This window comes from Carassius gibelio, chromosome A12 (genome assembly GCF_023724105.1).
Source record: "Carassius gibelio isolate Cgi1373 ecotype wild population from Czech Republic chromosome A12, carGib1.2-hapl.c, whole genome shotgun sequence".
NCBI classification, from domain to species: domain Eukaryota; kingdom Metazoa; phylum Chordata; class Actinopteri; order Cypriniformes; family Cyprinidae; genus Carassius; species Carassius gibelio.
The window spans coordinates 22,419,262-22,433,761 of NC_068382.1; the positions used below are offsets into that span (position 1 = coordinate 22,419,262).

The 14,500-nt window shown below is 35.2% G+C and overlaps 1 protein-coding gene across 4 annotated transcripts in view; it reads left to right on the forward strand.

Annotated features, from left to right (window-relative positions):
• The window catches only part of LOC128025480 (cadherin-18), a 139,933-nt gene that overhangs the window by 88,535 nt on the left and 36,898 nt on the right, over positions 1 to 14,500 (forward strand). For 3 of the 4 annotated variants that reach the window (XM_052611877.1, XM_052611879.1, XM_052611878.1), the window contains one exon: positions 5,233 to 5,352. In XM_052611877.1, coding sequence (XP_052467837.1) covers positions 5,233 to 5,352 — 120 coding nt within the window. Of the gene's footprint in view, positions 1 to 4,944; positions 4,984 to 5,232; positions 5,353 to 14,500 lie in introns of those variants that run through there. The other variant, XM_052611880.1, reaches the window with a different exon arrangement.

The following is a 14,500-nucleotide window of genomic DNA, read 5'->3' on the forward strand; positions in this document are numbered from 1 at the left end:
TATACACAGAGAAACTCTGCCTTGGTTTATAACCACTCTTCTAGCCGTCTAAGACGTCATTGTGTACGTCGCCCACGTTGAACTAATATTCTCCAAAATGGCACTATGGTGATGCGGAGACACAGAGGAGACAAATTGTTGTATAAAGTCATTATTTTTGTTTTCTTCTCATACAAAAAATATTACAGTCGCTTTATTAAATTCTGATTTAACGACTGATAGCACATGGATTATTCTGATGATGTCTTTCATACTTTTCTGGGCTTTGACAGTATCATTTACTTGGCAGTCAATGGGACGGTCACAAGCCTCTTGGTTTTCAACCAAAATATCTTAAATTGTGTTCCGAAGACGAACAAAGCTTTTATGGGTTTGGAACGACATGGGGGTAAGTGATTTAATCACAAAATTTTCATTCTGGGTAGGAGTATCCCTTTAAGTGTTGAGTTTAGTTTAAGCATAACTTGTTTTGTTTTTTGCAGACAGTTTAATGAATGTAATGCAATGTTCTGATTTCATATTTCTTGCTCTCTTTTTTTCATACACTGAGCAAGGGGGGATTTTTAAACACCAATGGAAAATAATAATTAACAGCTGAAGATTCACAGTACTTTTATACATTAGTTTATCCATGTGTTTTTATCCTCCTAGAAAAGTTGTATTTAGATCAAAAGAGGTTATGAACCAGTGCTTTAGAGGAACGTTTCTCCTGTAATATCACTTCCAACCCACACACAGTATGTCACTGCTGATTTCCAGAAAGTTCCTGTTATGTTATTGACATATCAGAAGGGAAAGATTTGATGTAATATGTACAGCATGTCGCTGCAGCACATGTTCTCACTCTCCAGATATCATTTTTGGATCTCTCTGGGAGTCTTGAAGGCTATATTCCTGGTTTGCATGTACAAATGAAATATTTCTCTTTATTCTGGCAGCGTGAAACACTTCTTGGTGGAGATGATGTCCTGTGGGTTTAGAAAGCTTTGTTTATTGTTTGTAAAGGTCCCAATTGGCTGTTGCCATAGCAATGGAAGCCCATACAATGATATGTGGTATCGTAAGACTTGAGTACCAGCTGCAATCAATGTTGAAGGAGTCTATTATTGCCTGGCTGCTGTCCATTACTGTTAGCGATTCATGTGCAGAGTGGGTTCAAAATCGCAATTACACGCCGCTGTTATGTTAGAGCTGTGCTGTCTACTTCACCATCATAGAATCGTTTTCTCTTGAGGTGATGCTCTGCCTTAATAGGAAACCAGTCTCATCTGATAGATTTTTCCCTCGTGTTAAAAATATAACAAAATATATAAATAAATAGAATATGTATTTTTATATTTATATATTGTAAAGTTTGAGATCATTATGATTTTGTTAAAACCGTTCAATTGTAAAAGTCATTGCATAAATTGCAATAATAAAATTTTGGTTGCACTTTATTTTACAGTACGTGTACTAACATGTACTTATAGTGTACTTACAGTGTATTTATCTAAGAAAGTTCTGGTAATACAAGGTAACTACATGGGGTAGGTTAGGTTTAGGGGTAGGTTCAGGGTTAGTACCTAGTTATTACACAGTTATTGTAATTACTATAATAAGTACATAGTATGTACATGAGGAACAGGACTGTAAAATAAAGTGCTACCGGAATTTTAATTATATATGTTTAACATGATCAAAAATACTCTCAAAACAGTAACATTCTAAAATAATATTAGAAATAAAAAATATTGTATTACTTGTAATAATTGTATTATTGTATTGAAAATATTATTTCATTATTACTACTTTTATTTTAAGCTATCATTCTTAAGGTATTATATATAAATATCTATATGATGAAGAATAGTGTCGAAAACAGTAATATTGCCAAATATTGTAAAAATAATTAACCAGTTTTTAAACAACTTATATATACTTATATACACTATATATATATAGAACTTAAAATAACTATTTAAAATAGTTAACAATCATAATGATAATCATAATTATCCCATTATTACTTATAGGACACAATTCTCACTTGTAATAATATTTCAAATTGTTATTACTATATATTCTACAGTGTCCATGTCTTGTTTTAGCTATATTTAGTCATTTTTACTGGAAAACTAGACAAAAATGCTCATTAAGAAAATGATTTTTGTTTTGCAGTGCACACAGATTCAAGGGCACATGAACCACAGAAGGTGCACTGTTCACTGGTAATTAGCTCCTCTCCAGACATCCACTGTGGGGTTTTATTTCTGTATTTTTGGTTTGGTAAACATGTTTATTTCGATTGTATCTAAGCAAACAAAACATTCACACTGGGAATTAGCACTTAATGTGTTTCCATAGGGATATAAACTTACCGTGCAACCAGTCTCATAATCATTTCATTTGGAAGGCTAACCAGATAACCCAGAGTTGGTCTGGCATCACAGTATCACCTCAGTCGGGGGAACACATGCTCAGTCGATTAGTATTGATGGGATACAAGGAGGAGAGATGCTGTGGTAACAAGGATCGACAGAAAAAGTTGCAAATGAATAATTAGTCTTGTTTCCTCTTATTCTGGGGTTGAGCGTTTGGAGGAGTGCATCTGTGAGCAGACTGAGTCCGTCTGGACGCTCACACTTAAGCCCCCACGCAGCTCTAGACCACCGCTGTCAATATTCCCTGTGTGTTTGAGTGCTCTGGATCTAATTGTGTGTTGATGGTTTGTCTCAGCCTCAGTCTGAATTGATTGACTGGATACGAGCCAGACCTTTAGCTCTGAGTGACTGATAACAAGAGCTGTGAAAGAACAACTACTGCAAACAACCTTCCCTGTCTTTCTGTCCATCCATCCATTCACTATATATATATATATATATATATATATATATATATATATATATATATATATATATAAATGGATTGTTTCTAGTTTGATCAACGTTTGCAAGTACTAGATGTGTAAGGAAAGCAACACATAACATTTGAATTACATTTTGGTTAAATTAACGAAATGACTCAAAAAAAGATTTGTTAATTTTGCCAAACGAGACTCCAAGGACAGAGTCAGTAAAATTATCCAAACTTCCCATCACTAGTATGTAGGATTGACACAGAGTGGTTGAACTATGTATTGCAGTCCAAATTCAAAATATTGGAGAGGGTTTTTTTTTTTTCACCAGCCCCTCAGACTTGACTCACACGCAGGTTGCCAGATTGAGTACACCAACAAGAACGAGCACACTTGAGGATGAATGAAATGAAATATGCTGTGCAACCCAGGGTGCCGAAATACAGTTGGATAAACTGGCAGTGGGTGGGTTTCACAAACCAGAACAGACAGCGACATTCCGGCCTGGAACACACATTTTCAAAGGAGAATAACTGACTGTAGCATTGTTTTCCGAAAAGAGTATGTTAACTTGGGATGTTTCTTAAATATCTGCAAAAATATCATGGTATTTGTATGCTTTAGTGCAGTGAAAAACTTACACACAGCACCTTGTTTTCAGAAATGTTATATGGAATATCTGTGTATTTTATAATTATTATTATAATTATTATTATTATCATTATTAACTTTTAAAGGTCAACAAGTGAATAAATTCGCCAATGCAGTAAAGCAAAATACACTTTAACTGGAAAGCAAATCAAGTAGAAACAAAACTAAATGTTCACCAAACCCAGCATAAGCCAGCCTGGAAATTCAAGCTGGTGTAATTTTAATCATTTATTTTATTATGGGTATGATTTTGATTAGGAGTTTGTAAAACTCAATATCTTTATCAGTTGTGCATGAACATTACTACCTCACACACACACACACACACACACGGTTCATCTGCTGGACCTGGGAGACACTCTTTTCAGAAAGTTTTAGACAAGCTGTTTCAGCAACTTTCCAGCTGCTGCTATAGTCAGACAGAAATGTTTTCAGTAATGCTGAGAGCTGGATAAAGTAGAGAGAGGGATGAGATAACTCATTTTAACCCATGGAAGCTTCAGGATTAGAACCAAAATTACGCTTATCTGAAGCTGTAACAGTAATTGCGGCTATCAGGTTTTTATGCTGTTGAACTATGCAGAAAGCAGTGAGTGTTGTCTCTCCCATTGTGCATTACTCTGAGTGATGACCGTAATTGAAAAGCTTTTGAAAGTCTTTGTGGGAGAACACAGCTTTTCGACTTTACTCTAGCTGGGTCTCACCACAAGAACACTGCAGAAAATCATGTAATTAATGTTCTCTCTCTCTCTCTCTCTCTCTCTCTCTCTCTCTCTCTCTCTTTCTCTCTCTCTCTCTCTCATCATTGGGGTAATAAAATTGAATAATGCATTAACAATATAAACAATTAACTTTTTTAAATGTTGTCCTGCCTGACGTTTTCAGTAAGATACATAAACACAGAACAGAAAACTTCTATACTAGAAAAATAATAATAATAATAATACTTGAAAAGAAAAAAAAAATAATGATTTTCATTCTCTCTTTTTCAGTAGAGAGAGACAATTTACCACAGCAAGGGAGACTTTGAAAATTCAAGATTTTGCCTCCATAATCCTATTTTACGCCTCAGCTCTCAAAACTTCATTAAATGTTTTGTGGTGTTTGCAGTTAGTCAGCATCAGACAATGCAGATGGATAGACTGAACCCGGTGAGCTGTAATGAAAATGAGAAAGAACAAGTGCAGAGAGAACAAGTGCAGATGAGAAATGTGACCGGAGCCAGCGTGAGGAATGAGACATCTACTGTCACCTAAAAAAAAATCTGATTGCTAGAAAGACGGACTGTAAGTGAATGGCTGAAATGAACAAAGACAGAGCAGGGAATGAGAGGGCTTAAAGGACACAGAGAGAGAGAGATTACAAAGCACACAACTGCATTTCCTGCCTGGCTTTTTCTTTGTTGATTTAGTATTGGCAGAAACAGTAGAGAAACTCTCCTGGCTCATTGAGGGACTTGTTTTAGTATATCCATGAAGATGATGTGATGGTGTTAGGTGAATTGTTCTGTACAGTCCACTTGTGTTGAATTTAATTTATTCAATTATAATAAATTATACACACACACACAAACACATTATAGGAATAATTCACATAAAATTGTGTATTTTCTGAAAATTTACCTCAAGAAGAATACATTTTACACAATTATTTTATTTTTCAGGTGAATTCTTCCTTTGGGTACATACATACCACCCTTCAAACAACAGCACCAATAGTTTATTCTCTCTCTTTCTCTCTTGCAGGTACATCAGTTTTTCAAGTCACAGCGACAGACGCAGATGACCCTACATATGGAAACAGTGCACGGGTGGTGTACAGCGTTCTGCATGGACAGCCGTACTTCTCCGTTGACCCCAAATCTGGTAAATTCATGACATCTTTTCTTTGTGTGTCTGTGAAGGTGAATCAATAGTGCTTTTATGGCTTGCAGGTTTCAAAATTCTGCTGCATTTTGTGAAGTAGATGTACAATTAAAAACTATTCTCAGGATATTTGCCCTAGCTTGTCATGAGAGTTGTTCATATTAGACTGTGAAGTTTGTTTCTCAGAAAACAGCTGTGAGCAATACAATACACCACCAGCACCCTTCACTGTTCAGAAATAAAGCTTGACATGTGTGCTGTATTGTTTGGATCTCAGCTCTATAATGGAGAGTGTCCCTGGAGAATGAGGTGGAGAGAACATTGGGTTAAAGGGATAAAGACAGATGTTAAGAGAAAGAACGAGATTCAGAGTGCTTTGAGATGGATTTGGTGTTTATTAGAGGTGGACATTGTTTGAGGGTTTTTACAAGGAACCATTAAATGTTAATGGAGACACAGTTTGTTTTGTGTCAAGAAGTGAAAGTTAAGATAGCGAGAAGGACAAAGGAAATACAGAAAGGGGAAGGAGAGAAGGATGGAAGGAACCATATAGGAAGGACAGATGAATATGGACAGAAAGAAGAAAGGGCGAAGGGAATTGACTAAAAGAAAAGACATAATATAAGGAATTAAATATAAAAGAAAATAGGAATGAAGTAAACATAAGCAAAGCAAGGACAGAAAGATAAAGAGACAAAGAAAGGAATTGAAAAGGGGAAAGAATGACAAAGAAAAAGTACAAAAGGAAAGATGGAATGAAAATGGAAATGTAAAAACAAAGTGGAAGAAAGGAAAGAAATATAGTAATATAGTAGAGAAGGAATAAAAAAAGCAGGAAGGATAAAAAAGGGTTAGGGAAAATAGTAAGGAAGAAAGCATTAAACCAAGGGAAAATATACAAAGAAAGTATAAAAAGAAAAAAAAGAAAATGAAAGCCAAAGAAAAAGAGTGAAAGGTAACAAATGAACAAACAAACAAAGGAATTAAGGAGAACAATAAGAATGCATCTAACTAAAAATGTAGTGATAAGGCAAGAACTGGAAAAAAAGTTAAGATGATTAATAATGGAAATAAATATATAAAGATTAGGAAAGAGGGAAAGACAAAATGAAGAAAATGTAGAAAAAAAGAGAAACCAACCACTTCCCAATAGATAAAATCATGTCCTGTTCTGTGTTAAAGGAATAGTCTCTAACTTGGATATGTCAGCATAAGGAGGTAAAATGGTTTGCAAACACTCTCTCTTAAAAAAAAAAAAAAAAAGGTGTTGATGCTGTCCATGGTGCTGAAATGCTCATTTGTCCTTTTATTGTTATAGCAGGTGCTGTCCATGGTACTGAAACATCCCACACTTTACTTCTTTACCTCTCTTTCATATACAAGCACATACAATGCATCTAGACATAGTCATGACCACAACATAATGATTATTTTGAGAAATACTGATAGAATAGCATAAAAAAGTTAGGTAATCTCTAGATACCTCAGAGACTTAGCACAGGCTATTGCAAATCTCATCCATCAGCACTGACAGACTAGTACTTTGATAATGCAGTCCACCAGGTTTGTAAACCTTTGGCCTGTAGTAAAGACTAATGCAGCATTTTAGGGAGAAACTGTAAGGGATTTTGTTTTGCACATTTGACAAGAGCATGCAGGCATATCAATGACTTTGGTGAGAGTTTTCAGTGATAAAAAGCTTAATGGAATTGTGGCGAGAGACAGTTCTGCCAGACTGATTTATTTTAGATGGTGTACAAGGACCTAATGCATTCAGACAGGAGACATGAGAACCGTTTGAGGGGATTGTGTGAGGAAGAGCAAAAGACCAGAAATATTAGCCTTACTTTACTGTATTGTCTGTTAGTGATACTTCACTTTCTATCTCTCACAAAATACCTTTTGGAACATTTAACACTATAGACACAAACATCCCATTTGGAGATGTGTAAAATGAATATATGAGATGTCTTTTTATGATAATCTGAACATTTTAGAAACTATTATTTTTTTTAAAGGGAAAAAGAAAATAATAGTAATAATATTGTATGTACGTGTTTAATAATAATAATTGACGATGCCGTTGAATTATTAGAAAAATAATGCACACCCGAGGTGGTGGTGCGGTCACGACGCAAAGCTCTCTCAGTGCAGGCGGAATCTGAGTAAACTTCTTAAAGTATTTCAAACCAGAAAAGCATTTGCTAATGACAACTCTAATAACTCTCAATGCCACACATTTGATCAAATGGAGTTATTGTTCAACTGTCACTGCAGGAAATGATGCCTGTCACTGACGTCTGATTTACTGTCTCTGACAGCTCTGAAATGTCAAAGCATGCGCGGCACAAAGATAAGAGAGTAGATGTATTAGACTGGGAAAGCATTTTGCTTCTGACATGTAGGTCAAGTGTTTGTTTCAGTGCTGCTTGCTGATGCCCTGACCCATTGATCTGGGTGTAGATTCTAACATGTATTTAAAGAAGGTAAAGCCAATTTTATGCATGATGCCCAAGGTCATGTTAGCAAGACTTTTTAGAGATTTTTCTTTTGTATATCACTCCCTAATCTGCATCTTGTTAATATTTTCTGACAGACAGTGGAGGAAGGCTGCTTTTAATATAGATTTTTCCTCGATGTTTTCTCTTGTCAACAGCTGTGTCAGGTGTTTGTTTTTTAGTTTTTTTACGGTTTTGTTCATATCACAGTCATGGTGCTGAAATGCTTTAAGGCTGTCAAACCCAACCTTCATGTTAGATTTTTTAAATATGATTAACAGAGTCTCAGAGTCTCTAAAAGGGAAGTTGTGGCCTAGTGGTTAGAGAATTTGGTTGTGGGTTTGAGTCTCGGGCCGGCAAATACCAAGACTGAGGTGCCCTTGAGCAAGGCTCCGAACCCCCAACTGTTCCCAGGGCACTGCAGGATAAATGGCTGTCCAATGCTCCAGGTGTGTGTTCACTGCTTTGTGTGTGCACTTTGGATGGGTTAAATGCAGAGAACGAATTCTGAGTATGGGTCATAATACTTGGCTGTATGTCATCTCACTTAACCAACATTGACCTCTGCTCAGCTGTGCCATCTCTGTGAATACTGTCAGATCCTCATTTCTATAGATTCTTACATGACTTTGACTGCTGACATGATGAATCTAAGGTTTCTAATATGAGCCCGCAAACTATTTTCAAATATGGGTCAATTCTGATGTACTGTAGTACAATTTTAAAAGCTGTAACTTGTATCTGTATTTTTAATTAACAAAATTGCATCTTTTAGATTACACAAGCTTAATAATCAAATCAAATTCATGTCTGTGCTTTCAATTACCTCCAGATCAAAGTAATGCTTAGAAGATCATGTCATAAGTAACTGTTTTTGAATATAAAAAAGATACAGAATATGCAATATATAGGTAGCACTTTATTTTATAGTCCTGTTCCTCATGTACATACTATGTACTTATTATAGTAATTACAATAACTATGTAATAACTAGGTACTAACCCTGAACCTACCCCTAAACCTAACCCTACCCCATGTAGTTACCTTGTATTACCAGAACTTTCTTAGATATATACACTGTAAGTACACTATAAATACATGTTAGTATACGTACTGTAAAATAAAGTGCAACCAATATATATTTGTATTTAATATTTTATCTTCTGTTTGTTTTATCCAACATATGAATCTACAGCTATAGTTGCAAGAAAGCTTTTGCTTTTTTTTTTTTTGCTTGCACAGTTTACTAGATTTTTTTTAATGTCCAATCAGAAAACATCAGAAGTCAAAGAATGGTTATTTCCAACACACCTTATGTTGAACTGAATGCACTGTTGAATGGCTTCACTTGTAAGTGGTTAAATGTTTTCTCTCAGGATGTCAGAGAATACAAATATAGATGACAAGTAGGATTAAAAAACTTTAGATAAAACACAGTAGGATATAGAATAGATTCTGCATGAATCAATTCAGCTGAGAGAGCACTAGTCAATAGTCAATCTTGCTTTGATTAAATGGTAAGCACAACCATATTGTTTTGAGCTGGATGAGATGATTGTGGTCATTAGGTCAGCAGAAATTCACAGCAAGAAAAGGTAATTTAGGAGGAGAATGCTATAGTAGTAATATACAGTTTAATTTAGTTAAATTTAGCTCTAATTGGTGGCAGTTACAAAGGCACCATAAACAGAAATTAAATACGGTTATAGCTTTGTGCTCAACATTCCTCTGCAATGCAGTACATAGCAGTTAACTAAAAGTAATGGCATTATTTCTTTATTTATTTAGTTAATTTTAATTCAAAAAGAGGAGATATCAATGTCAGGTGCTGAGATTTATTCTGCTCATAAACTAGCAGTTAACAAGCATTATGATTCTTCCTAATGAATAATTTGAATAATTCATTAGATGAATGCAAAAGTGAGTGGGGTTTGCTGGTGCAAAACTTAACATTATATTTCTGGCAATGTAATGCAGTTGATAAGGTGTTCTGTATGATTTCTTGAGATTTTTTGGTGTTCAAGTGGTTGGAAGTTTTAGTAGATATTTCTTGAGTTCCTCCTTCAGTACAAGTTTGGGTTTCATCAGTTTAATCATCTGTCCATTTATTTGTCCAATTATAAGTAAGTATTTGTCTGTCTGTATATTTATTTATTTGGAAATTAACTTACACTAAAATGAGCAAAAGTACCACTTTCAAACTTTGCAAAGCAAAAAAATATATAAGTGAAAGAATGTATTGTAGTTTCGACAAAAATATTAAGCACCAAAACAGTTTTCAACATTAATAATAATAATAATAATAATAATAATAATAATAACAACAAATGTTTATTGAACATCAATCAGCATATTACAATGATTTCTGAAGGATCATGTGACACTGAAGGCCGGCGTAATGATGCTGACAATCCAGCTTTTTATCAGGGAAATAAATCACAAATTAAAATATATTCAAATAGTAAAAAGTTATTTTAAATTGAGAAAATTTCACAATCTTGCTATTTTACAGTATTTTTTCTAACAAATATATGCAGTCTCTGTGAGCATAATAGACTTATTTAAAAAACATAAAACATGAAAAATAAATAAACCTTTGAACAGTGTAGTGTACCTTTCCTAACAATCTGAGCAGTTTGAGGTATCATTAATTTCTGTTGCACAAACAGAGTTTGTTCAAATCAAAATCCTCAACTATGAGCAACAGTAATAAGAATGCTAATAATTGACACAAACTATGCAAGTTTGCTGCCTCCTGTTGATTTATTTATGAAACAAAACGTATTCTTTAAAAATAAAGCAAGCATTGCTCTGTGAAGACAGCTCATTATCAGCTAGTGGTAATGCAGAGACTCAACACGTCCTGCTCGCTGGCACACATAAACCCAGACGTTAAGCTTGTTAATAAGTGAGGTCGGATCTTCATCTTCCCCATTTTCTTGTAAGAGGTTCCAGGGATGATGGGTAAAGCGTAGCAATCTCTCTTCCTCGTACGCACACACACACACACACACACACACACACACACACACATACTCCCAGTTAAGTAGGCTAATTTCTCTGCTGATCAGGGAGTCTGGAGGGTTTCAGCATGTGAATTTCGAGCTTCTCTGACACAGATCAGGGAGTCTCTAAAAGGAAGGATTAGTGCAACTTCCTGTTCTGATCAAATTAGAAAAGCACACCAGTTTGTCGAGGCCTTCCCCAGACGCTAATGCTTTCCGACATATTACCAACCCCTCCTGTACTATTTTTACCTCCAGAGAAAAATAAAAGAGCACAAAATGTTCTATGCAGTAAGTTTTTGTTTAAGTTCTTCTTTTCTTTCTTTTTTGTCCATATTGGGGTCCAATGATTTCAACACCACTGTCTTTAACTGAACAGACATATCAGGACACAACTCTGTATAATGACATGGGTATGACACAGGTATTACAAGGAGAGGGTGACTTATGAGGACATAACCCATGTCCCCATTTTTCAAAATGCTTATAAATCATACAGAATGAGGTTATTTGAGAAAGTAAAAATGCACAAAGTTTCCTGTGAGGGTTAGGGTTTGGTGTAGGGTTGGTGAAGGGCCATAGAATATACAGTTTCTACAGTATAAAACCATAACGCCTGTGGGATGTCCCCACTTTTCACAAAAACAAACGTGTGTGCGTGCATGTGTGTGTGTGTGTGTGTGTGTGAAGTTTTGGATACAATCGAGTCCCAAATGCAAAAAAAACCCCATCAGATTACATAATTCAACTGCACAACTTCCTATGTGAACTGCTCTTAGCACTCAAACAGGCCAAAGGTAATTTCCCATAATCCCCTTTGCTCACACAGACTGACTTTTTCAATAAAAGCACAGGCTGTGAAAAGCGAGGGATCGAGAGAGAATAAGATGTAGCGATAGGAGATTACAGACAGACGGTGTCAGCAAGAGATGAGCAAAAGGCTTGAACCAGTTTTGCCCACTCAGCTAACCCTTGGTCAGACTTGCCACTTGTTTCTTGTTCCTCGCTGGTTTCCATACATATCAGAGAGAATACTAGCTGATTCTTAATGGATCTGGTCTAAAGTGCCTTCTGATGGAAGGATTGATGGCGTTTCATGGGGATTTTTGGTATTTGGAGGCTTCCTGTACATCCTGATAACAAATACTACACTCTCTCTCATTTACAGCCAGCCTGTTTCAAATTTCCTCAAGAGCACTTACCAATCCCACACAATAAACTTGAGTGATATCTGCTGAGAGACACTCCCTCACCCCTGACGGATGAAGAAAAGGTCACAAGATTAGTCTTTGTGTTGTTTTAATGGAGTGAATGGCTGTGTGCCATAGACTTGCGTTGCCTTAGGAGCCTAGGTTAAGTAATGTTGCAGCTTGGGTAATATCTCTGCTATGCCTCCGGGGTTCGTGCATTGGCAGGCTAGAAATGGTATTATGCCATTAAAACAGGAGAAATGGATGGCAGATTCATTTTGGAAAGTTTACAAACCTCTTTATGTACCAATGTGCTGGGCTTTTGTTCACTGAGAAGCATTCTGGGAAGTCTTCCAACGTTTGCTTGCATATTAGAAGACGATTTGAATGTGTTTATGACATTGTTTATTTTATGCCTTTTCTCATCTGTAAATTATTAGCCCCCAGAACAAGGGCTGGTGACGGATTCAACAGGTTTGATGGGTGGGACAGGGACGGACCGCTTGGGTTAGGATGCTGGGACTCAGAGAAAATGAAACATAAATGAAAGAGTGAATTTAAAAACTGCAATGCAGTTAAAATAGATTACTCGAACCTTAATCTATGACATTTTCTGCGCTGCAAGTGCCACATGTCATAGATTTTCTCTGATGTGGTGGCTGCAATCCAGGGTTATTATTGTTACCTGCAACTAAAGGCATTTCTTTTATTACTTAAAATAAAAATATAAAAAAAGTATTAAAATATATTACTATTTGTTTTCATATTTAAATGTTTATATATATATATATATATATATATATATATATATATATACCACACAAATGTATTAGTACTAATTGGAAAGTTTCAGACGGTACCAATATGTACAATTTTAAAGATACTAATATGCACCCTTGAGGGGTAAATAAGATAAAAGTGTGTTTTGTTTTTGTTTAATTTTTTGTAAAATAAATCTGGTGTGATCTGGTTTTCATTTGTAGTGCAGACTGAGTATAATGACTTTCCTTTTTGACCTTTTGATGTCACCAAACCCTCTTGACTAAAGTGCTAATGAGTTTCCTAATAAATATTGTAATTTTATGTGCAGCCCTGAGGAAAAGATCAGCATATGTTGTTTTGGAAGCTGATCCCTGGCATGGGATGCTCGTGTACCCATCAGGCATCATAACTACAGTAGTTTGACCAACCAGACTATGGTTACACTAAATTAATAAAAAATGTAAAACTATTTTTGTAATCTCTGTACTGTCTGTAAATACCCAGTAAGAAAGTTAAATTGTGTGACCATTCTCTTGGGTATTTTTGGAACCTAGGCTTGTGTCCCTAGTGCATTCAGCAGCCTTTGCCCTGCTCTCGCTGTGACAGGTGACAATGGTCAACCTCACCTGCCCTGCATGTTAATATTGTCGCCTGCGGTCTCCAGTCTAATGTTATAACCTGCCCACGGACAGCTAATCCTGAGCCTGTCAACCTGACACTCTTCACATGCAGTCATCATCATTTCTTTGTGTGTTTATTTTGGTTCTTTATTATCATGAGGGAAATGAAACAAAACAAGTACTTAAAAAAAGATTTGGTATGATTTTAGTCAATAACTGAGAAAACCAATGGTTATTTATGGTCTACGCAAGACCACTTTTCACTATAATAATGACAAATCAATATTTCCTCTCTGTTTGCACTTCATAAATTAAAGTGCAAAATGTGAATCAGTCAGTTATAGGGATGCAAACAGCCCACTGAATTTCTATTTAGAGCCGACTCAAACACACAGCTTGTTTATTCATGAGTCTGTAATCTGTTCTTTAATGGCGTGTGTGTATTGACTGCATGTCACAGTCGAAGCCCTCTATCAGCGGAAACTGCAGGCTAGTAAAGCTATTGTTTTCAAACAAATTTAAAGTAGGATTTGATTGTCTGATAACACTTCAATTTTGTAAAGTGAGACATTTCCTACTGTTCCTCCTTGACTGAACATCCCTCAAATGTGACACAAATAAAATCTAACATTCTCAGCATATCTGGCCCGTCTGGATGAGTTTCCGTGGAATCACAGAAGGAAAGCTTTCAACGTTGATAAGAATTTTATTAAAATAAAAAACACATTTTAAATTGCAATATTTTACAATATTTATTTTATTAAAATTGTATTGTTCATTCTTTAATTTATTTATCTATTATTATTATTATTATTATTATTATTATTATATGATTATATTATGCACACATTTCCTTGATTTTATCAAACTGGATGGAATATTCTAAATCGAAAAGAAGCAACTGAACCACAAAGCACCACAGAATCCATGAAATCTTGATTTGAATCCATCAGAAATTGATTTATTTTATTTTACTTTTTTAAATACTATAATTTATTTTCTTATTTATTTGTTTATTAATCTGTTCTTTTTTTATTACTTATTTATTTATTTATTTTTAATGTGGATTACTG